This window comes from Myxocyprinus asiaticus, chromosome 12, assembly GCF_019703515.2.
Source record: "Myxocyprinus asiaticus isolate MX2 ecotype Aquarium Trade chromosome 12, UBuf_Myxa_2, whole genome shotgun sequence".
In the NCBI taxonomy this organism is placed as follows: domain Eukaryota; kingdom Metazoa; phylum Chordata; class Actinopteri; order Cypriniformes; family Catostomidae; genus Myxocyprinus; species Myxocyprinus asiaticus.
This window is the reverse complement of record NC_059355.1, coordinates 19,494,381-19,516,861: the sequence shown is the minus strand read 5'-3', so window position 1 is coordinate 19,516,861 and position 22,481 is coordinate 19,494,381. Positions and strand designations below refer to the sequence as shown.

Here is a 22,481-nt window from a genome sequence, read left to right as displayed (position 1 = left end):
TATGTATCAAAATTAAGACTTATGTTCCAGCTCATGCTCAGTGTCATGCTTTACATGTAAATTGATAAAATATAGATACCATCACAAGGAAGAGCTATTGAACAAACCTTTAAAACATTTTGAGAAACAAAATCTATATGGAAAACAATTCAGTGAAATAATTTTATAGTCACAAAATGCAAAACATTATTTTACTATTAAACACTGATTTTAAAAAGCTGCTGTGTTTCTCATTAATGACAGTAAGAACACACTGCATCATCTTCACTGGAAGAGTCCTTCCCTGCAGGGGAAAGTGCAACTCGCATCCAACTAATCGCTGTCGTTGGTCCCGATGCACAGGACCAGACAGTTATATCCAGAAACCCTCAAGGTGTCTCAACTAACAGCTGCACTGCAATAACAGTGGCTGTTCCAACTTTTGCCAGCTTCAGTCTTTTGCTCTGGCATCTGTTATAAAAGAGGGGAACAATCAGCTGAACTCCAGCTTCAGGTAAGGGATGGATATTCAGTCTCCTCCAACTCCGAAGAGTTCAAGCAGCTCTTTGCAGTCTGGGTCAATAAGGTCAGCAGGCCTCTCCCCACAGTCATTTTCAGCCACAGTGTCAGCACCCAGGGAAAGCAAATACCTGAAAATACAGAATTCAGCCAGTTCTGCTGGTTTGCTTGAAAAGGATGCATAAGAAAGTGTGACCTCTGCCTAACACTGGGAGACAAGAGTGTATGGAATATGAAAGACAGACCATCTTTGGCTTTAGCTTCAGTTTCTTTTAAACTGTCAGTTCTGGTTTCACTTTTTATTCACATGGATGTTTAGAAGTTTAAGAGTATAGTTGGTAAAAATGTTCTGCCAATGAAAAAAAAAAAAAAAAACAAAATTATATATATATATATATATATATATATATATATATATATATATATTTATTTATTTATTTTTTTGGTGAGTTTTGGTGAGCCTATGCCCACTGCAGCCTCAGCTTTCTGTGATTGTTTTTTATATATTTTTATTATTTTTTATATATTCTTTGTCTTTTGAGTCACATTGACTTTGTACATAAAAGTGAAAAGGAAAGTCTCAGTGTTCAAACAACATGATTCTGATTCTGTTGCTGAGATATAATCCTTTTAAATGTTGGCTGATGTAATTATTTAAATGCTTTCCTTCTTAATTTAGTTCATAAAATTCAAAGATGTTGTGGGTCAAAGTGACTCAAAATGATGGATCAGGTCACAAGTTGTGTTTATGAAAGCCCAAGTTATTAAACTGAGAATTTTGCTTACTTAGCTATCTCTGGAAAGCCATCACTGCAGGCCATGTGAAGGGGAGTCCATCCGTCTTCGTCTCTCTGGGTTATGTCAGCCCCATATTTTACCAGAAGCTTCACACACTCCAGGTTCCCAGATAGGACTGCCTCATGTATGGCTGCCATGCCTAAACAATCAACGAGGAATCAATGTTAAGGACAGGCTCAGACTGCTCAATTATCACTGGATTAAGGCTTGAGACACTAGTAATCATGTTATCAAATAGCTTGAGCTGCCTAGACAAAAACTATATAACTTATTATTGGAGGGAAAATAACTTTTATTGAAAAAGAGATTGCTTTTTGCAATCATAATTTATTTAAATTACTTGTGTGCAAAGAAAAAATGAAATAGTCTAAACAAAGGTTTTCTTTCTCTTTGCAGAGTCAAGTGAGTATACAAGTACCAATATTAGGATGTTTTCCTACCTGAATGATAGATGGTTTCTAGACTCACTCTCCTGGTTGTAAGGAAGCGTCCAATTCTCTCCAGCTCTCCTTGACGGACATAATCCTGGAAGACTATGTCGTTGGGAAAGTGAACATTGCGAACAGGTTTGACAGAAGGCCGAGAACGAGAACATGCCAGTGGGCCAGAGGCTGTTGGGTTGCAGCCCTCATAGTGGACCGTCTGGGTCACTGGACACTGGTAGTACTTCATTCTTTGATGGTCCTGTTTTCAAGGTAAGCTAAAAAGTTCTGTATTTGCAGTAGGTATGTTAAGGGATGTTGAGGAAGTCTCAATGTAGTTATGTTCAGCTGAATTGGAAGTGTTTTCTTCTTTATGTAGTGGTTTCAAAGGACCTGTCCTTGATTATTGGACCTTTGTCTGTCTTGATGTAGAGTGCCTTCCTAGATAGTCTGTCAGTAGTTGGTCTGAAGTCAGGGCTCTGTGTGTACCCTATATATACCCTCTACTAGACTATATTAAGAGTCTGTCGTCTCATAGCTCATATGACTGAATTGGAAGATGAGTGGCCCTTGATCCCACCTATCTGGAGTCACACCCCAATGACACTGCCAACAGCAATGAGATCCATAACCTGCTTGTTGTCACAGTGTATTTGAACCATGTGTAAACTCCTCCTCTGACAATAAACTCCCCATCCAACTCCAGTTGTCACACAGCAGAGAAGCCAACGGGAAATTCTAGTACAAACTAGATGGGGCTACTAGCTACTGTCTGCCAAATATGAGGGCAAGGACAGGTTAACGGTCACAACTAAGACTTCAAAATAACATTTGGGTAAACGGCCAAAAAAAGGTTGATCTTTCCAGAGAGAGGCTATTTGCAGATGACTGCTTATCATATTAATATAATGATTCCTGACAGCAGAGCTATATGACATGTTTTCTACTCTGAGCGCACAACTACCTGACATTCTTTAAATGTGGAGTTAAAAGAATAGCTCACCCCAAAATGAAAATTTGGTTATTTACCTACCCTCATATCATTCCAAACCATTTAACTCTGGGCAGAACACAAAAGGAACATTTTCAAAATGTCACAGTCACTGATTTCCATTAAATAGCAGTTGATAGTGTCAGACTTTAAATTGATAGTTCACCATTTTTTACATCAAAACTCAGAGGCATGCACACTTTGGATAAACCGGTAAGAATGCTGATTAAGGTGTTTACATGCAACACAAAATCGGGGTAGTTGTCAAAAACCTAGTTGTGTCAAACTGTTTATTCTTGCACCGTTTATAAACTTACACTTATAAAGGAAAGCCGTTTACATGACCTCACACATTGTTGGCTTAAAGGGATATTTCACCCAAAAAATTCTCTCATGACTCACCCTCCTGGCATCCCAGATGTGACTTTCTTTTGCAGAACAAAGATTTTTAGAAGAATATTTCAGCTCTGTACGTCTATGTCTTGATAGTCTGCCAGAAGTTGGTATGAAGTCAGGGCTCTGTAGGTCCTGCAGGCAAGTGAATGGGTGCCAAAATCCACATAAGGGGAGCATAAATGTAATCCATATGAATTCAGTAGTTAAATCTTTTTTCAGAAGCAATATGATAGGTGTGGATGAGAAACAGATATTTAAGTCATTTTGTAACGTAAATTCTCCTCCCTGCCCAGTAGGGGGTGATATACACAAAGAATGTGAATCACCAAAAACAGAAGCAAGTGAAAGGAAAAATGACTTAAATATTGATCTGTTTCTCACCCATACCTATTATATTGCTTCAGAAGATATGGATCTAACCACCAGAGTCGTCTGAAGTACATCTATGTTGCCCTTATGTGAATTTTGGAGCTTAAAAATGCTGGCACACATGCACTTGCACTGTATGGACCTACAGAGCTGAAATATTCTTCTAAAAACCTTTGTTTTCATCAGATGAAAGTCATAAACATCTGGGATGGCATGAGAGTGAGTAAATGATAATTTTCATTTTTGGGTGAACTAATCCTTTAAATATAACTGGTTTAAGAACATGCATGTAAATATGCTAACCATCAACTACTATAGTTTTGGAATCAGCGATCATGACATACTTTAAAATATATCCTTTTGTGTTTGACAGAAAAAAATAAAAAATAAAGTCAAATGGGTTTAGAACAGCATGAAGGCAAGTAAATACTGACAGAACTTTCATTTTTGGTGAACTATTCCTTACATACAACTTGACCTCCAAAGAGTTCCTGTATATTTTGCATGCAACTCCCTCATGATAAAAGCAATCAGAACTGGTAAAACCCAGTTAAATATGAATGGATTTAAAAGTGCAGAGGACACTAAATTACCACACTGAATTTGTTATTTAAATGCCAATTGATTAAATCCATGTTTATACAAAAAAAAAAAAAAATACCCAACACATTTATCACCATGTTTATTTGGCCACCAGTTTTTCATATCAATTTAAATGCAATGGAATGCTTAGTCTCAAACATGTTTGTGCTATTTTTGTATCCCTTTAATTTCAAAACCCAAATCCCTCCCTATATAGTACCAAAACCCTCCTCTTTCTTTAAACATCACCCCTGAAACTCACTCCTAGAAAAATAAAAGACAGACAATATGAGGGTTAACACTCACAACCCTGAACCCTGGCATAAGAGGGGGAAGAATGCGCAGTGAGCTGCATATACAAACACACTTTCTCCTCCCTGTCAAATGGACCACTCCAAGACAACTGGCATGATAACTCCCAATTGGAAGAAATCTTCCAATAAAGTGATGGAGAAAGCAGGAAGGCCAGAGGAGTTAATTCTCCAAACAAGATGAAAAACTCTACCATTTCAGTAACTGATATGGAATCTCTGATGGCATTGAGTGAAGTGCAAAAAAATATTTCAACCAAATCATCCTCCCAGGTGATCAGAAAGCTGCGAGGGCCAACACTGCCCCAGGTTAGCATTAACAAAAGTGCTGTTTCTGGGCCCTTCAGTTTGCTAGATTATTAAAAAATCAATTTGAAACAATTAAAACAAGTTCTCCACTTCTTAACATCTTTAAAAGTAATTCAGTAGCAGGTGTTTTTAGAAAATATGGAATAGGAGACTGTGGTTTGAAAGAAAACAAATAATGGGCAGGTACCTCAGATTGGTCTCTGTTAAGCTTGTCCACATTGTAATAGTAGCCCATTATTAAAATGTTATGTCCGCCCCATGATGAACAACATATAGCCCCTCTGTCCTAAAAGAGCAATCCATTCATGCCATAGAATCAAGGCAAATTAAACTGGCTTTCCCCTTTCTTCATGGTGGTAAGTGTTAACCGTATTAAACTGAAAATCTTAATCACCCCCGGATCATAAACTGAGGTAGTGGGCAAGTATTAAGAGTAGTTCAATAGATTAACATGACAATGAAACCTAAAAACTTAGATACATTTAATGTCAACATCTTGGTAAAATAAAACATTTAAGAGCCTTTAAGATCTTCTTGCGGGCAGAGGGGCATTGCTCTGGGCTGCAAATGGTTGGAGCAACAATGATAACAGTTCTGGTTGGAGGACCCTGTAACACCTGGTAGCTGTAGGATTAGTTAGGAAGCTTTAGTGTTCACAGACAGGGAGGTTTAAAGTGGAGGTGGTGGTGAAGGGGTTCGTCTCGCCTCTTTCTCCTGACTCTTATAACTCATCGTGTCCTTCTTCCACATCTGAATCATCCTCTTCTACATCATCAAGATCCTGTGGAAAGAGGAATAGATTAGACAGGTAAAACCAAGGCTGTTTTAGTGCGGTGACAACAACTGGTTTTGGTGGGCACATGCAATTGTGACCATGTGCACTACCATGACTTCATTCAAACAAATCTGCCTTGCCACAAACAAGCCTCTAATCTCTCCCGATAAACAAGTGCACCAGACATGTTTAACTCAAGATGAGACTCTCACGAGGACTGAGACTTGTCACCAGCAGTGTTTGGTTGCACAGCCCTCATAGCTGGGACGTGCAGATTAGCTAGTGTTGACTGACTCACTCCTATCAGTGGTGGCGGTAAGGGGGGGGTGGGGGATCCATCCAGTATGGTGTGGCTGGAAGGTAAACAGCTGTGTTGGGCATTAATGGCAATGAGTCTAATTCCAGAACATTTTCTAAAAAAAGGAACTAGGGAGACTGGGATGGGTTTCTGTGTTCCTGAAGTGTGCCCAACAGGGTGATAAAAATTCACCTCAAGGATTCTGGAATTCCTGAAGGACTAATGCAAAACCGCATAGCTGACCTCGAGTAGCCCTGATAAAATAAAAAAAATAGGGCACTTTCTTTCTAAGATCTGAACATCAATTAAACCAGCAAAAAAAGGTGGAGAGGTAGTAGAGGAAAGGATGGAAGATCAAAAGAATTGTTCATCTCAAAACTAGTGGCCTTTGACATTTAGTATTGATGGGACTCATTAAATTATGTCACTATGTTTAGGTCAAGCTTGTAAAGAAAGACTGAAGGAAACACACATTATGGCCTGGGGTAGTGAAATCAGATCCAAGTAAGGAAAAGTGCTTGCTTTTCATTTTCTAAAGCATATTTACCTGAGGACCAGTATACTTTGGCATACTTTTGGAATCCAGATTTATTTGGTTTGCAAATTAGTAAGTAGGGTACAACGGGGCTAAAGGCTCCTTTGTTTTATTTTCTCCCAAAACACTAAATAGCAACAAAAACTACCACAGGACTTTTCTAAACACTTGTTCATTACTATACACTGCAAAATTTTCCTGACCCATGAGATCATTGCATGTAATGTCTAAAAGGTTGATTGAGGCAATTTGATTAATATTTAGTACATTTTTAAACTATTGCAAATGTAGCTAAGAAATATCCTGCGAATTATTACATTTATTTTGGGGCAAAATACTCATTTTTATTATATATATATATATATATATATAAAAATAAATAAAAAAAAAAACAGGTGTGCACAAACATTGAAAACATTTATTTGGAAGAAAAAAAATTTGCTTTGCAGAAAGTAAAGAGAGGACTCTTTACTCTCTTTATATTTAGGTTTCAGCATTTGTTTTTGTTTTGTTTTTTTAGGGGTGAATATAATTACTGTAGTTCAATAACTAGGATATCTGGATACTCGGAAACGATAAGGTAATAATTAAAATAAGTTGAGACATTCAATCTCTCTTCATAAATTTTGACAGTTTTAAAATTTTTATTGTAGCTTTGTACTCTAAAGACATCATTTGTGAGGCAAAAACGTGTGTGTAAAACACTTGGGTGTGAAGTCGGAGCCAAGGTTGCGCTGACACGTCACTTCACAGACTTCAATGTATTCGGCAGCGCTGACGCGAGTCATGTTGAAGCCACTCAGCATGAATAAACAGTCACTTTTATGCATTAATAGCTCTTCTGGTTGCGGTCGTGTGGAGTTCCAACCATCTGGAGAGATGAAATTTTGGATCCGATTTGAGCTTCGGATACGTTGAAATATTTGTGCGACTAGACCGTATGTGACCGCCCAACTGAATGTGATGTATTCATTCAAAACAATGAGCAGGAAGTGAGAAACACTGATGGTGTTCTTCCTAAACTTTGTTCTAAATGCCTGTTAATTCTACAGACTGGACAGTTATGAAGTTAAAATTGATATATATTTGCAACGTGAATTTTATATATATATATAAAAAAACAAAAGGCTTTTGTAATTAAATGTGTACATGTCCTTTTTTTCTACACTTGGCTTCATATTTAAATCATATCTGTGAATTTTTAGTCCCTATTTGCAGAATTTTTATTGTTAGGCAACTATTAATTGTACTAACTATAAAACCAACAATGATAAAAGTAATGGAATCTGAGTAAATATTAATTATGAATTTATCTGCTAAAAATCAAGGTTTGGTAGCAAAACTCAGAAAAACAATTCACAAAACCAGCAACATTACTAACTTTCTTCAAAAGTTCATTTGAATTTTTCTCTATGTCTCAATGGGCTGGGTGCTCCGAGATCACAATTCGCGAGTGCCTTCTCCAATGCAACAAACATTGCGTGACTGTGGCAACGTTTTTGCAGAATAAAATTGTGGTTTATTACACGCCTCAGAGCAGTTCCGAAGGGAAATGTCCACCATGTGGTGCTAAAAGGGAGTGAAATGTTCTCCCAAATAGATGAGGTTAAGGTTAATGCTCTATCGAGATTTAAATCAATAAAACAGACCTCCCTACCCTAAACCTAAACCTAACGGATAGTGTCAGAAAAAGCATATGTAACATGAAACACAATTTCTGAAGCAACCACGTCATTTTGTGGTGCTTCTTTCACACTTTGAGATCACGTGTGGACTCACGTGCTCTTCAGGACTCATACCCCGGTCCTTTGTACCGCATATTCAACACTTTGTCAGTTGAGCTACCATGCAATTTGATCACACTTGAACAAGCTTGTCCAATGTAGTTTATGTAGATTACGTAATGCAAATGTTAAAATGAGTCATGCACTAGAGTAAAAATGCTTAGATGTCATAAGATAGCATTATGTGAGCAACAGGGCGAAAGTGTTTATGAACTAATAATCTGCCGTTTTACTCGTGGTATGTGAAAGTGAATCAAAGTCATTGTTATTTTTGCGCCTCTAGTGTTCATTCCACCAGGAAATTGCCGTGTTACGTACAACAGGCCACATAAAAATCATTTTGTAAAAATGTAGTTATTGTAACATGATTCTTTGACCAGGTTACGAATGCCACTGGGGAAGACATATGACAGTGGGAGACAGTATAAAGGCGACTTAAACCAATAAAATTTAACAACGTCCTCTCACACAATATCCTCTCTTGATTTCGTTCTAGCAAGGAAAAGTTACTTTTGACTTTAATACTTAAGTACAATTTAATGTGAATACTTTCAAGTATGTTTTTGGCTAGATACTTGGACTTTTGAGTAAAATTCACTCAGTATCCATACTTTCACTTAAGTATAATTTCAGAGTACTTTTTACACCCCTGGTGTAGAGCAACTTAATGGTGATCAAGTTGAAATGATTGTACATACATCTGATTCCTCATCCTCATCGTCTCCAGCTGGTGCCCCACCTTCTTTTCCTCCACTCTCCAAAAACTTTGTGAATCCATCTAGTGTTCTGTCACCATTGTAGTCAATTACCTAAAAATCAGACGGGAGGGGGGGGAAACAGAAAAAGAAAAAAAGATGACATTAGAAAAAAATCTATTTAAAAAGTTAAAAGCAAAATAAACTAGTTTTCCCCAAAGTTAAATGGTTTCCAAACAAAAGGGAAAGGATTTTTGCAAGAGGGGAGGAAAACTGAACCCCAAGACATCCAAGTAACTTATTTATGGTCTTGGCCAAATCTGGACACTTTTGCCAAACTGGGCTCTAGCCAAGACCCACTTTTAAACCTGACTTATGATGAAGTCCAATATACCAGTTTACAGATACAATTAGAGTCATCTTCCATTGTCAACACTGGGTCCTCCAGTCACAAAAGAGTGAGTTTTGGAGATACAAATAAAGTGTTTTGTTTTGAATTATTTATGGATAAGATCCATGGGCAGCTCTGGATCTCCCACACACAATAGGGGGTTAATTCACTGGGTCTGGATTGTCCAGTTTCCCCAGTACATGTTACTAGGAATTCTATAAAATAAAATAAATAAATAAATCACCATTGTAGGCAAAAAAAAAATAAAAAACCCAAGTGCTTCTCTAAATGGTGCATAATCATGCGTGGAAACGTGATCAAGGTGAGAGACTGTGGTTTACAAAAGTGTAAAACCCTAGCATAAACCCATGTGGCTGGAAGACAATAAATTCTGTACACACTGGACATCTAAGCTTCTAACCCAAGCATGCCACATGCAAAATGATATACCATCTACTAAGCTTGGGAGATGAGCCCACTGGCAAAGTATGCTGGCCACTCCTTGCAGTGGCACACAGATCTGCTGCACTACAACCTCTGCCAGCAAAAACAGTGTTTAATTACCAGTAAATTTTAGCAATTACCAATTCTGAAGTTGTTCCTGGCCCACAAAATGCTGGGAATCTTTATAGATCAAAAAGAATCTTGTGAAATGTTATGCCATGAATCTATAATAACGGCATGAGATAACTGAGAACATCCTCTGTAGCATTTTTCCCATTTACATAGATTTCTTGTAAGAGGCAAATCAGTTGTGTTCAGTTTAAATAGTCCCAAGAACATTAGTGTGGTCAGCTTCAGGTCAGTTTGTATAGATGATATATGTAGGCCATCACATATTCACATAAAAAAAACAGTTTCTTTTTAAAGAGCAATACCAACTCTTTCATGACCTCACCTTATGGTCCTCGCCAGCAGGGAAGAACTTGAGAGTAGGGAAGCTATGCACTTTGACAGCTTCAATCTCATTGGCTGTGGAGTCCATCTTGGCCACAATGACGTCTGAATTGTCTTTAAATTTCTCACCCAACTGATCCCAGATGGGGGCCAGCTGTTTACAGTGACCACACCATGGGGCATCTGGATAAAGGTAAACCACAGTCAATATGAACTGATAGTATTATCACAAAGATCATTGGTAAGAGGCACTGAAGCATGTCAAGTAATCAAATCTTCATGTAAAAATAAAATTCTCTCTGAGGAAGTTTGGCTCCATCTACATGTGGTTCACAAACTTCCTCTCTGACAGGAAGCAGTTTGTGAGAATCGGTCAGAATATTTCTGAAATTCGGTCACTCATTGGAGAGCCACAAGGTTGTGTCCTCTTACCCCTGCGTTTCCAGCGATGCATCTGTGAAATTGATTAAATTTACAGATGACATTACTGTGATTGGTCACCACCAGGAGGTTTAACAACTAGCCTCCTGGTATAGCCAGAACAACCTCAATTCTCTTAAAACCACAGAGAGGCACATCGACTTCAGGAAATGCACTTCCAACCTCTCTCCACTCATCCTCAACTTCTCAGTGAGCACTGTCACTTCAAATTTCTGGGAACTACGATCACACGGGATCTCAAATGGAAAACGCATACATCTACAAGAAAGCTCAGCAAAGGATGCATTTCTTACGGCAGTTGGCAAAGTTCCTTCTACCCCAGGCTATACTGGTACAATCCTATACTGCCACTATAGAAAGCATCCTCACGTCTGCCAACACTATTTGGTTTGGTGCGGCCTCCCGCAAAGAAAAGAGGAAGCTGCAATGGACTATCAAGAATGCTGAGAATATTATTGGCTGTTGTTTGCCACCACTTGAAGACCTGTACAATGCCAGGATAAGAGGAGAGCAGATAAAATCAGTGACACATCCCACCCTGCTAATAATAGTTTTCAAAAACTCCCATTAGGAAAGCGCTCCCTGATAACACAAATTGCATGTCATCGAAATCCACTGGCAATTTCTGTTATTAACCAGGTTGGCTAGGCAGCAGTCATTGGTCACTACTATGCTCTCCTGCCAGTAACAAGCATCATGCACTATATATGTTTTTCACGAATTATATATCATTGCCATTATTTACTATACATCACAATTGCTCCACTACCTTTAATGCACTTTCTGAATTGCATCCAGCTGCTATTTACTTCAAAATTATAACTGAGCCTTTCATTTTCGCTGGTGTGCAAGGGTGTACTATTTGAATATTAGGTTAATATTTGTATTTGTTTATTTGTAAATCTGTATATTATATAATTGTGTTGTCCGAGATGTGTGTGCTGAATGCATCGTGTTGACCAAACACCAAGAAGAATTCCTAATACATGTAAATGTATATGGCAATTGGTGAATATAACTGATTCTGAAATATGAAACTTTCTAAAACCAGTAATCCTGCAAGTGCTTGAGTCTATACTATACTGTGCCTTGCTCAGCAGTATAACATAAACAGGGATCTTAGTTTGTGATTTAACACCATGCAAGCTTAGTTATTTTCATGGTTCAGATTAAAATGTAAAAGAGGCATAGGGATTAAAAACGTATAAAGGCTTTTGAAATCTTTTTTGATAAAAACTCAAACTTAATTAGGTCTGACTTTGTTCATCTTTTAAAAAAAAAACTATTTCCTCAAGAAATTAAACCAGAATGTTCAGGACCTATTCAGGGCACAGTTGACTACAAGAAACAGCAAACTGAACTCAAACTAAAGCTCCACACCATGAAAAATGAGCAAAATCACTTGCTAGTCTCTTGTAAATGAAGCCATTGTCTGGCTCCATTTATTGACAGCTGAGCTGCTGTGATCTACCCACTGTCCGAGCACTGGGTGCGAGTGGACATGCAAAATTGTATTCACGTGCCCAAAGTTTAACAGCCCTCCTAATGCCCCCTCTAACTTCTGAGACCACCTCTTGTTAGAAAGCCTAAGGCTGCAGCCATGGAAACATTCCTCTTCCATCATCACAGACATGCAAGTTTGGGAAGCAGGTTGCTTTAAATATCTCTGGAGCCTAAAATTATCAGAGCATTTCTAGCTCCAACATTCCCATTATAGAAAGTTTGAGAGGATGGGAAGGGCACTCCCCAAGTGGGCATCCTGTGGGTGCAGGGATTAGCAGGATGCTTCTGGACCGATACAGGAGCCTTGTGTTTTACCCCCAAGAGCCTTCCGGGAGGGGTAATCAAGCAAGCCCACCTCAAAATAAATCCGGCAATTCAACATGTAAAGTGATACCTCAAACCAGCTGGTCAGAGACTAGGCTAGAGAAATCACATCAAAAGCAAATTCTGTTTCTACATTATAAAATACTTACAAAACTCTACAAACACATTCTTGGCAGGGTTGAAGGCAACCTCCTCAAAGTTCTTGCCCACCAAGACCTTGACGGGGTTCTTATCCCAGTCTTCAGGAATGTCCTGACTCATCAGATGAGGCTGAAAGCAAAGAGACACATTACAATTATAAGAACCCAAGAAATGTAAAGAACATACTCCATACAATAAACAGTCTCTTTATATAAATATTTTAGTTGCATTTGGCACCAAATTTCCCCATCCAACTGTCTAAATCTACAGGAACCCTTAAGGCTAGGGTATATTTGTATTCCATGTGCCAGTCCATCTCGCGCATTGAGCACTCAACCTTGTATACTCTTGTAAGACCAAGAGCCTGTACAGACATGCGCACTGACTGCTTTGTGACAATCTTTAGTACAAAACAGAAAATGTGCGGACAACATGCCCGGGTTCAGAAATTTCACACATACTAGTCTTAAGCTTGCAAGTTTCGGATTTTCGCATTTTCTTTCCTCCATAAAAGCAGATCCCCGCCCATTGGTAGGCATGACTCCAACAAAATAGAGTATTAATAAAGTAGAATTAATTTCATCAAAATATTACAGTATTGCCACATTTGGCTTTGCTTTCAAAAGCACAGACGCCATCATATCTTCGCCTCTCATCCAACACCTAAACAACACACATCCACAGCCCCCCAGTGAACTCCATTGTAACAGATTTGTTAAGAGATTCAGAGGCAAAGTATTGTATAATTCAGTGTTGCCTATGGCAGGCAAATGTGCAAAGGAAAATTTGTGATTTTCAAGTAGTGTTTATAATTGCCGACTAGCTGGTTCAAAAAGAGTACTCAATTAGACTATAACTCATGCACATACCCAACCATAATTTAATCACGATTAAAACGTTGTGGGAACCAGCATGTCCTTGAGAGAGTAAATCCATTTTCTCTTGTGAAAAAACACAGAATAAAAAGATTCATACAGGGGTCTAAATATAATAATCGCCAGAAAAAGTATAGTTATATAAACTCAGCTATAGTTTAAACCTTAAATCTGAGTGATGCTCTGGGCGCACCTTTATTTTCCCTTCTGTGAAGGCTGTGCAGAAGGCAATGATGTTCTCTGCTGTAATGTCAGAGAAATCTGGTTTGTATTTGGTCATCTCTTCCTCTAGGGTGATAAGGCGGATGGCTGGGCACTCTTCCTTCTTCAGACCAAAAAATTCCAGGATTCGCTGGTTATCGTCCACATCACTGTCAATAAAGATGAAGAGAATCTGTGGGGAAAGATAGACCGAGGTTCATTCTTGCAAAATACAAATGCATTGTCAAAATTACTGAAATGAAACCCAAGGGTTCAAACAGGAATTTTGATCTTGCAACTAAAACTTTTCCATAATCCTTGTGTTCTTGAAATAAAGAGGAACCAACCTTGCCTTTGAAGCCCTCTGCTGCTTTCTTAAATTGGTCCATCTTTTCCTGAAAGTCTTTGGCCGCTTTGGACACAAACATTAGGATGTGGGACTTGATATCACCTCCAAAGATTTTGGGAGCAGTCTGCAAAAGGAAGACAAAGAATCTCAGGATCCATCATTTCCCCCACAACATCCCACCTTTAAATACACTCAGTTTCTCAATTCAGTAAAAGTACACCTGGCTCCTGTATACAATACAGTTCAAAAACATCTCTAAAGTCAATATGGAACAATAGACAGTAACCAAAAACTGGGTAAATGCATCTAAATACAGTTACCTGCTCTGTGAACTCAATGACCAGAGGAAGTTGGTTGGCCTTGATGAAGTTCAGGAGCTTGTCTTTGCTGATCTCCCCATCGAATGTGTTGCGACCCTCATCGAACTAAGGAAAGAGAAAACAGGTGATTACCTCATATTTAACTTCACTAAATTACATTCCACAGTGTACACAAACCAAACCAGGTAAGCAATATTCATTGTAATTGAGAGTTAAGTAGAGAACTGTGCATCACTCAATAGAAATGTGACTGCAACAGTTGCCGACAACAGTTCAGTGGATATTCTAAATTCAACACATGCAGTAGTGTTGCGACAGGGTATGATTTAGTTTAGAAGCCACACTTCCATTTTTACACATCCCATTCACTGGGGGCAGGGTGGAGCTTATCTGCCCGGATACAGGTAAAAGCAGTGGCGATTACTCAGGGCCAGCAAAGCCTTCTCTGCTGGTGTGACATGCCTAATAAATAAATATTTTTTCATCCTTTTCATTGACCTTTTTGCCTATGTATTTCAATTGCTTTCCACTCATAATTCATCTACAAATGAATAGCAAAAAATTAAGTTTATCCAATCAGAATTTATTTCTCGATGCTTACAAATCACATGCCCGAAGCCATGCTCCTTGGAAGCAGCACATGAGTCTGAGCTCCATCCCGTCCGGCCTTCAGAATTTCTGCAGAATCCTTCAACACTGCATTGAATAGGTATCTAAAGTCAAACTGTCAGATTCAACAGCCAATTGGATTGATTTATTTGTTCTTGGTGGGTGTGGTCTTTAGGATATGTCCCAGTCCAGGCCTTCTAGCTGGCCTTGAGTAACGCAATCACGCTTTAAGTGATGTACGAAATTTGAAAGAAGAGCGCGAGATCTTGCTGACAAGTCGGTTGCCACATCACCATTGAGAAAGAGATCCTTATGGATTTAAAAACCTGATGTTCTGCATGATCATGCGATTAAACAGGAAAGGACTGATTTTCAATTCAAGCAAATTAAGTGCTTTTTGCATTGTTATAGCAACATCAGGAGTTTTCTAAGTGTAAATTAGGCTGCTTAAGCATTCAGTGTCAGATCAAGTTTTGAAAAGTAACTGTGTACCCTGACGATACAATTTATCGCAGATATTAGAGCTTTTTCTTGGTATTAGACCTCCTTGGTTCTGGCTTTCGTGCATGGACGCGTTTTTAAAATGTCAATTGGTATTATTAGTTGACTGCCACGTAATGTATGATAGGCATATGGTGTCTTATTCATTGTGAAACTGTGTTTTCTTAATGGCATGAATCAAACTGAAGGCCTAGACTTAAAATGCACAGGGCACAGCTGGGTAAAAGGGGTGGTGTCAGAGGCAACTGGCTCTCGCCATAGAAGAGTCTTGCTCTCCCCATTACTCGAGGCCAGACCAAGAGTGTGCGGGTGGAAGAGAGTATACACGTGGTGCGAGTGCAGCAAGCGGTAGTGTATGGACCCCTAAACAAATGTTTTAGTCTACAGTGAGCCTCATTGTATGTAACAAGTAGGCATTAATAGACATTATAAACAGTGTAGAGATGCATACAGAAATGAGGCGGTAAGGACAATGAACTTCAGTGTGTGTCCGGGTGCTAAGACATAAGAACAACGTCAATGCCTTTTAAGGGTCAATGAGATGTTTAGCCTATTATTAATTATAGATCAAATTGGTATAAATGCAAAAAATAATAATAATAATAATTTTAAAAAAAATTAATTGGGTTAATTTGGGGTGGCAAAATGGGGTGTCCTGTATGCAAGTAAAATCAGTAAAGCGAGACTCAACTCTCGCAAAAAATGTGTGAAGAGTCTAAATGCCAAACTCGGTTTGATAGGTTTATCAATAATAAACCTTTGATTAATGAACTTGAAGTCCACCATTATTCACTGACACTTAAAACCTCAGAGCATCATTATCCAATGCAATCAAAGGTCAAACGGGAGACCACCTTTCTGCTTGAAGCAGCAGGAAACAGAAAACCAAATAATCTGAGCAAAGACCAATAATAGCAACGACAGCATTGCCAGATGAGACTATTATCGGTGCGGCTGCATCATGTTACGGTGGCTGCAGCGGGGACTTGAAAAATGAGGGACATTCATAGAGCACCCCAAAAAAAAAAAAAAAAGGTTTCTCCTGACACCATTTAGCCCAAGACGAAGCACTGGTATTAAAATGACTGGAAAGGAAGCCCTGCCTTCCAGATAAAAGAGCCAATCACCTTTAAGATACAGATGTCGCTTGTCAGACAACTCAAAAAACGCATGCGCATTAGCTGGACCGGCCCGAAAAACAGCTTTTTTAAACATGTTCGGAGCTAACGATGCACTATTTATGATACCATTCTTGTCGGGTTTAACTGCTGATTTGAAATATGTTCTTTGATCGTAATCTTGACCAACCACTTTGGCCTTTCCCCATTTAAGTAGATAGGAGATGTATGCCGCTTGTATCCATAGAAAATAGCTCCCCTGGAGCGTTCCAAAGATGGCCACCTAGTGGACTGACTTGCCTTGAAAGGGACTTTGGTTTCCCACAAGAGCTTGTCATTCAGCCGAGTAGGGGTGGAAATCAGCAGGGAGCTGATGATATGATATTACCTAGATTTCTATATCATGATACAATAATTCTGCGATAACATTTAGTGTACTGCGTTTCAAAACGGCAATATATTGCTATTCGTTTCCCATTCATCTTCACTGAATTTTGGTGCTTTTAGTCATAAAGCCAAACTATTCATTGCAGAGAATTAGAAGATAGTCGCATTTTAGTAGAAATGCATTGGTTGTGCATCATCTCCTAACTCACTTGAGTAATGGTCCCAATATTAATGAGAAAAATGCAACTAAAATATTGATTCTTGGCATTAAAATATTGCAGTATAGAGAAGCAAAATTTGGTGATGCTTTGAAATATCGATTCCCCCCATCTCTACAGCCAAGCACATTGTATTACCCCGTGTATGTGCCTCATTCATCAAAATGTTTTGAAATTATATCTTTAATTATTCTGATCCCCAGTATGGTGTATTCAAGAGTATGATGGTTTGAAACTACCTCCCATTAAGCAAACAATGAGCCTGCAAATATGCTCAGTCAGAGAAGACATTTGGCAACAAACCTACCTTCTTAAACAGCACAACACCATCCATGGCAACTTCAAACTTTGAAAAGACTGCGTCATCAGAGGTGATGCCGAAGGGGACATCGTCCACAGCCTCTGCGGTTTTAAAGAAGGCCTTTGCACTCTCCGATTCAACATCCTGCAGGGAACAAAAGAAAAGCCAATTTACATAGGCTAAAATTCAGACCTATGTACCAAATTTACAAAACATCTTAACAGTTTCACTCATAAAAAGTGAGTAAGATTGATGATTCAAAAGCTGTGACTGAAATACAACTTCCACACAAATTACAGAAAACATTTGTGCAATTAACTAAAAATATAGTGGATTGACTGTAAGAACCAAAACAAATTCTAAAATCAATGTTGGAAACAATGAAAACCCAAAACAGAATTTACCAAAACAAAACATTATAATAAATTACCTTAAAGAAGCCAATAACAGCAACCTCATTATCTGCAATAAGGGACTCTGCATGTGTAACATCACTTAAAATAATGGCTGCAGGACCAGTTCGCTTTTTCAGCCAGTTGACGATGTCATCAGCCTGTCGACCAGCTGCAAACACAAGAGTGTGAGCATATCATAGTGCAACAATACAACTTGGTGGCACCAAGCAAACACTTACAGCCCACAGAGCAGAAATGTATATAGCTGCCTTAATTTTAAATGAAAGAAATTTAGGAGAGATCCAAACTTCACAGGAGAGGTAGAGCTATGCAAGAAATTTAAATAAAGTTTGATAAAAACGTTGCCATTTTTAATCAATAAACAGGAATATAACAGTGTGCGGATCTCTTTAATTTGAAATTTAAAGGAATATTGTGGGTTCAATACAATTTAAGCTCAGTTGACATCAGTTGGCATGTGTGGCATAATACTGACTACCACAAATTTCTGACTCGTCCCTCCTTTCCTTTATAAATTAAAAAAAAAAAAAAGCAACACTGTCTGTGTTTCTTTGCCCACTATTAAAAAAAAAAAAAAAAAAAAAAAAAAGCAAAAATCTTGGTTCCAGTGAGGCATTTACAATGAAGTGAATGGGGGCCAATTTTTGAACGTTAAAATACTCAGTTTCAAAAGTATAGCCACAACACAATTTGTGTAAACATGATTTTAGTGTGATAAAATTGCTTACTAACCTTTTCTGTGTAAAGTTATAGCCAATTTTACAACTTTGTTACAATGATGATATAATGTCAACAAACCCTAAAACGTAAAAATTACTATTTAAAACACCTTTACAGCTCAAATAACACGAGTTTTAACAGAAGAATTAATGAAAGTGCTTTTATAAAATTATAAGCTTCATATTTCTGTGTTTAACTCTTTAAAAAAAAAAAAGAAAAAATCTAAAATAGCTGCAAACATGCCGCTCGTTATTTTCACATGCAAATTAGCTTGTGATTCGCCACAAATGTTTGCCAGAAATTTGCAGCTCTTCGCCGGTAGTGGTGAACCTCCGACAAACCTTTGGCAACAATGGACAATTTGCCACAAGTTTGCTGCAAAGCTCACTTGCATGTAAACATTATCTATGGTGAATGTGAACTCCATGGTTTGCAGTGAACCCCAATTTTTTTAGGGAAACCCTCCAAAAATTGGCCACATTCACTTTCATTGTCCCCATTCACTTCCATTGTCAGTCCCTAACTGTAACCTCAATTTTTGCTTTTTTTTTTTTTTTTTTGAGGAATTAATTTTTTTGGTAATCAACATTGAGCTTAACTTGTATTGAACCCAGAACATTCCTTTAAAAATCACAGGACCAAAACAATTAGCTGCTAATAATGACAAAATGTATACAATTCAAAAAAATATAGATCTAGATAAATATACAGAAATCCAGCACAAGACTTTCTCAAGTTGAATGACAACAGTCTCAAAGCTAGTCTTGATTATACTTTAAAACCAGTGGAGGGAGTGAGCTTTACAGGTTACAGCAGGAACAATGGTTGCAACACGTAAGCAATTACACTGTGGTTCAGCATTTAAGCTTTGGATGAGTCTGAGGTCTTATCTGCTTGTTACAGAAGCCTTGATACAGCCTTTCCATCAAGGTCTCCAGATACAGACGGGGCAAATCAAGAATAAACAAGATTTCTGGAATGCTCTTCACCCAGTGGATAAGCTACTTTTGCAATTCTATAAGGAATCTGACAAATGGAACCAATGAAATTTCATGACGGGACAATTTGAGGGCTGGAACTTGCATTTGCGGAGTCTGTTACAGTCTTCCTCCTGCAGAGCAGACTCAGTCCTGGAGAGCCGCCCACAGCTAACCAGACCACAGGCAACGTGAGGAACTGCACGCAGAGGGTCAGGGGGAGGGGCCTTACACAAGCAGGCAAGAACGCAGGGCTTCCACGTACAGAATGACATGCTCGTCTTTAGTTGGCACTCAATTTCATGGCACGCATGCAACTGACCTGTTAAGCTGATTTATGATCTAAAGTATACAAGAATGTAACTACAGCTCAATTATGCTGTAGCAGTTCCAACCAAAACAAACCAGTAAGAAGTGGACACATAACAGCTTGTCCACTTTTACCGACTTCCTTCACTCTAGTTTTGAAAAATAAAAGAACAAATCACAGATCTTTATTTATTTTTTTATTCTTTAGGGTTCTGGAATGCCTAGATACAACTGCTGGTAAAACAGCATTGAAAACTGTTCCAAAATTAGAATAAAAGCAGATAAAAGTCTAGTAAATAAAACAAAGAGGACTGGAACACAGAGGTAGGAATAGAATCACAGACATCTCACCAGAATACTCTTTGGGGTTCTCCTTCTCTCCTCCCTTGAAGAACTTGATGGTGGGATACCCTCGAACACCAAACTCCTGAGCGAATTCAGACTCTTCTGTGGCATCTACTTTACCTAGTTTGATGTCAGAGCCTTCTGCTTTCAGCATACCAGCTGCTTTGGCATATTCTGGGGCCAGGGCCTTGCAGTGCCCACACCATGGTGCATCTGCAACAAGCAAAAGTCATTGTTTATTTAGTGCATGGAGACAGTAACTTAAATGAAAGGCATGAGTCACTTTATGTTAAGAGATTTAACGTGGAAGCATTTATTTACCCCAGAAACTACACGAGAAGTCATTTGCCTTAACGAAGCATTTTTATTTATTTATTTATTTTATGTTGGGTGTTCACTGTCCAGATCCAGTAAAACTGCTTGGCAAATATGTAGGTTATAATTTGTAGGTCAAGGTTATTAACCTTAAGTTCCTCAAATCGTCATGACCAAATAACGTGCCATGTTGGAAGTCCAAAGTTCGTGGCATGGCTCCCTTGTTAAAAATAAGTTTAATAAATTATCAAACATAAAAAAATTAAAAACTAATGCACGCATGCATTACTTATGTATCCATTTAACTGTTCAGAAATATTAATGTTTTAATAACCTCCAGATACATAAAGTAAACCAGAAGTTCCTCCGAAGTACACGTCAACCTAGCACTGGACCACGGGGAGGCCCCGCCCTTCTTGCCGTATACCACGCCTCGTATTATGACGAAACACTCGTGGACGTCTGTGATTGGGTAGCTTTAGCCTCCATCACGTCTCGATATTAGCATATAAATGAGAGCGGCCAATGAAAGTAACCCAGGACAACCTCCATAAAACACTGGAGCTCTACCATAGACAATCTTGATGAATTGTTTTCAGTTTAGAAACTCATTCATGCCTAACCATGACAACATATCAAATCTGATCTCAAAATGGTGGAACGGAAAAACAAACCGCCAGGAAATCGAAAGTTGACGAAGAGTGTGAAATCGATGTATTGCAACTTTTTTCTTTTCAAGATAAGATACAATCTGAGCTTAGCCTAAATTCAGCAATTGTTATCATCCTGGACATGAACTTTACACCACAAACCAACAAACTTATAATTCTCTTGTACCTAGTTTTGCACTTGCTATCACTATCCCGTCAAGACAGAGGTCTTTAGAGTGAGTGGCCTTGAAATTTCAAATGTGTTCCTGTGGTTTTATATGACAAAACACTGCGATATGGGTAACACACACCAATGCTACTGCAGTATAAGTTGGAGCCCTTAACTCACGAGAGCTATTTTACAAGCACTGTGGTTACAAATTTAGATAAGAAAATAAAGGGCGACTGAGATGAGTGTATCCTTTCACCGATGGTTTCGGTTCGCCTTTTCCTTGTGCACAATGACATCACATTCATCACAAATGTATACATGGCGGCAGTCAAACAAAGCTATGAACTACTTACAAAACTCCACGAGGATATTAGGGTAAGTTTTGAGTGCCTCCTCGAAGTTACTTTTCTTCAGAACGAGCACGTCCTCCTCCTCGGGGATGTCAGCCGCGCTCACAGCGGCCAGCGCGCACACAATCAACAACTTCAGCATCTTTGATCACCTTCAAGCGTGCAAACCAATCGTCAGACCGTAATGGAAAGCGGGGAAACTTTTAGTGGAGTCGATTTTCTTTCAACTCCAACAGTCTGAAGTGTCGCTTGAATTTTGTGTCTGCCACTAATAACGTGGCAATGCGCGCAGGAAATAGAAAGAACAATGCGGCTGCGCATGCGCGTTTATGAGGCCGAACGCTGTTCGTGTTGAATTGTGAGTGGACCGCGCTTCTCCTAGCACCTGGAAGTGAATCGGCCTGTTCTGAACGTATTTTTACAAGTCCTACTACGGTGAAGGATTGGCTCGTGAATATTATTAACCTAATATGACGTTCCGCTAGTACATCTGATTTGCTGAAAGGCACACGTCCCAACGTAGACACTAATCAGCTGGCGGATTTACTTGGGTCATGAATATTAATTTAGCTGCATACTGAACCAGAGGTCCCCAACCCCCGGGGTCGCGACCCAGTACCAGGCTGTGGAAGAGAAAAATGTCTGTGCAGCACTGATATGCGCCCTTTGCCCTTTATGAGGCACTATCCAAATTTACATAAAAGGCGCGATTTCAGGAATCATCGGTTCCACAGTTCCTATAGATGAAGTTACTGTTTACAAACAAACACTCCGCCCTGTCCTTTCCTGGTTCTTTTGGTAGCCCAGAAAAAAACTGCTGTCTATGGGCGTTTCGCTCAAATTGCGCTGAAACTGCCCAAAAAGTGCTGTTTTTGGGGTTGAAACACC

General features: G+C 38.8%; 2 protein-coding genes across 2 annotated transcripts; both read right to left on the bottom strand.

Annotated features, from left to right (window-relative positions):
* On the bottom strand, window positions 1–3,997 carry ppp1r27b (protein phosphatase 1, regulatory subunit 27b). Its single transcript, XM_051712135.1, has 3 exons — window positions 1,737–3,997; window positions 1,285–1,435; window positions 1–629 (listed from the first exon to the last, which is right to left on the bottom strand). Exons 1-3 carry the CDS (start codon window positions 1,966–1,968, stop codon window positions 509–511), a joined length of 504 nt encoding a protein of 167 aa, XP_051568095.1. The 5' UTR covers window positions 1,969–3,997; the 3' UTR covers window positions 1–508.
* A 142-nt stretch (window positions 3,998–4,139) lies between these two features.
* Window positions 4,140–21,898, bottom strand: p4hb (prolyl 4-hydroxylase, beta polypeptide). Its single transcript, XM_051712093.1, has 11 exons — window positions 21,597–21,898; window positions 20,113–20,319; window positions 17,770–17,903; window positions 17,346–17,483; window positions 14,206–14,310; window positions 13,884–14,009; window positions 13,529–13,729; window positions 12,469–12,589; window positions 10,053–10,234; window positions 8,767–8,877; window positions 4,140–5,457 (listed from the first exon to the last, which is right to left on the bottom strand). The coding sequence occupies exons 1-11, from the start codon at window positions 21,733–21,735 to the stop codon at window positions 5,398–5,400; spliced, it is 1,524 nt and encodes a 507-aa protein (XP_051568053.1). The 5' UTR covers window positions 21,736–21,898; the 3' UTR covers window positions 4,140–5,397.
* Between the last annotated feature and the right edge of the window lie 583 nt (window positions 21,899–22,481).

What these genes read in the sequence shown, in the direction of transcription:
- p4hb (XM_051712093.1), bottom strand. Translation starts at nt 21,735, where the DNA reads ATGCTGAAGTTGTTGATTGTGTGCGCGCTGGCCGCTGTGAGCGCGGCT. An exon ending in CTGTTATTGGCTTCTTTAAG is followed by an intron (nt 17,484 to 17,769) that starts GTAATTTATTAT and finishes TGTTCCCTGCAG; the next exon opens with GATGTTGAATCGGAGAGTGC. An exon ending in GAATGTGTTTGTAGAGTTTT is followed by an intron (nt 10,235 to 12,468) that starts GTAAGTATTTTA and finishes ACCTTTATCCAG; the next exon opens with ATGCCCCATGGTGTGGTCAC.
- ppp1r27b (XM_051712135.1), bottom strand. Translation starts at nt 1,968, where the DNA reads ATGAAGTACTACCAGTGTCCAGTGACCCAGACGGTCCACTATGAGGGC. An exon ending in AGAAACCATCTATCATTCAG is followed by an intron (nt 1,436 to 1,736) that starts GTAGGAAAACAT and finishes TTGATTGTTTAG; the next exon opens with GCATGGCAGCCATACATGAG. An exon ending in GGCTTTCCAGAGATAGCTAA is followed by an intron (nt 630 to 1,284) that starts GTAAGCAAAATT and finishes CTGTATTTTCAG; the next exon opens with GTATTTGCTTTCCCTGGGTG.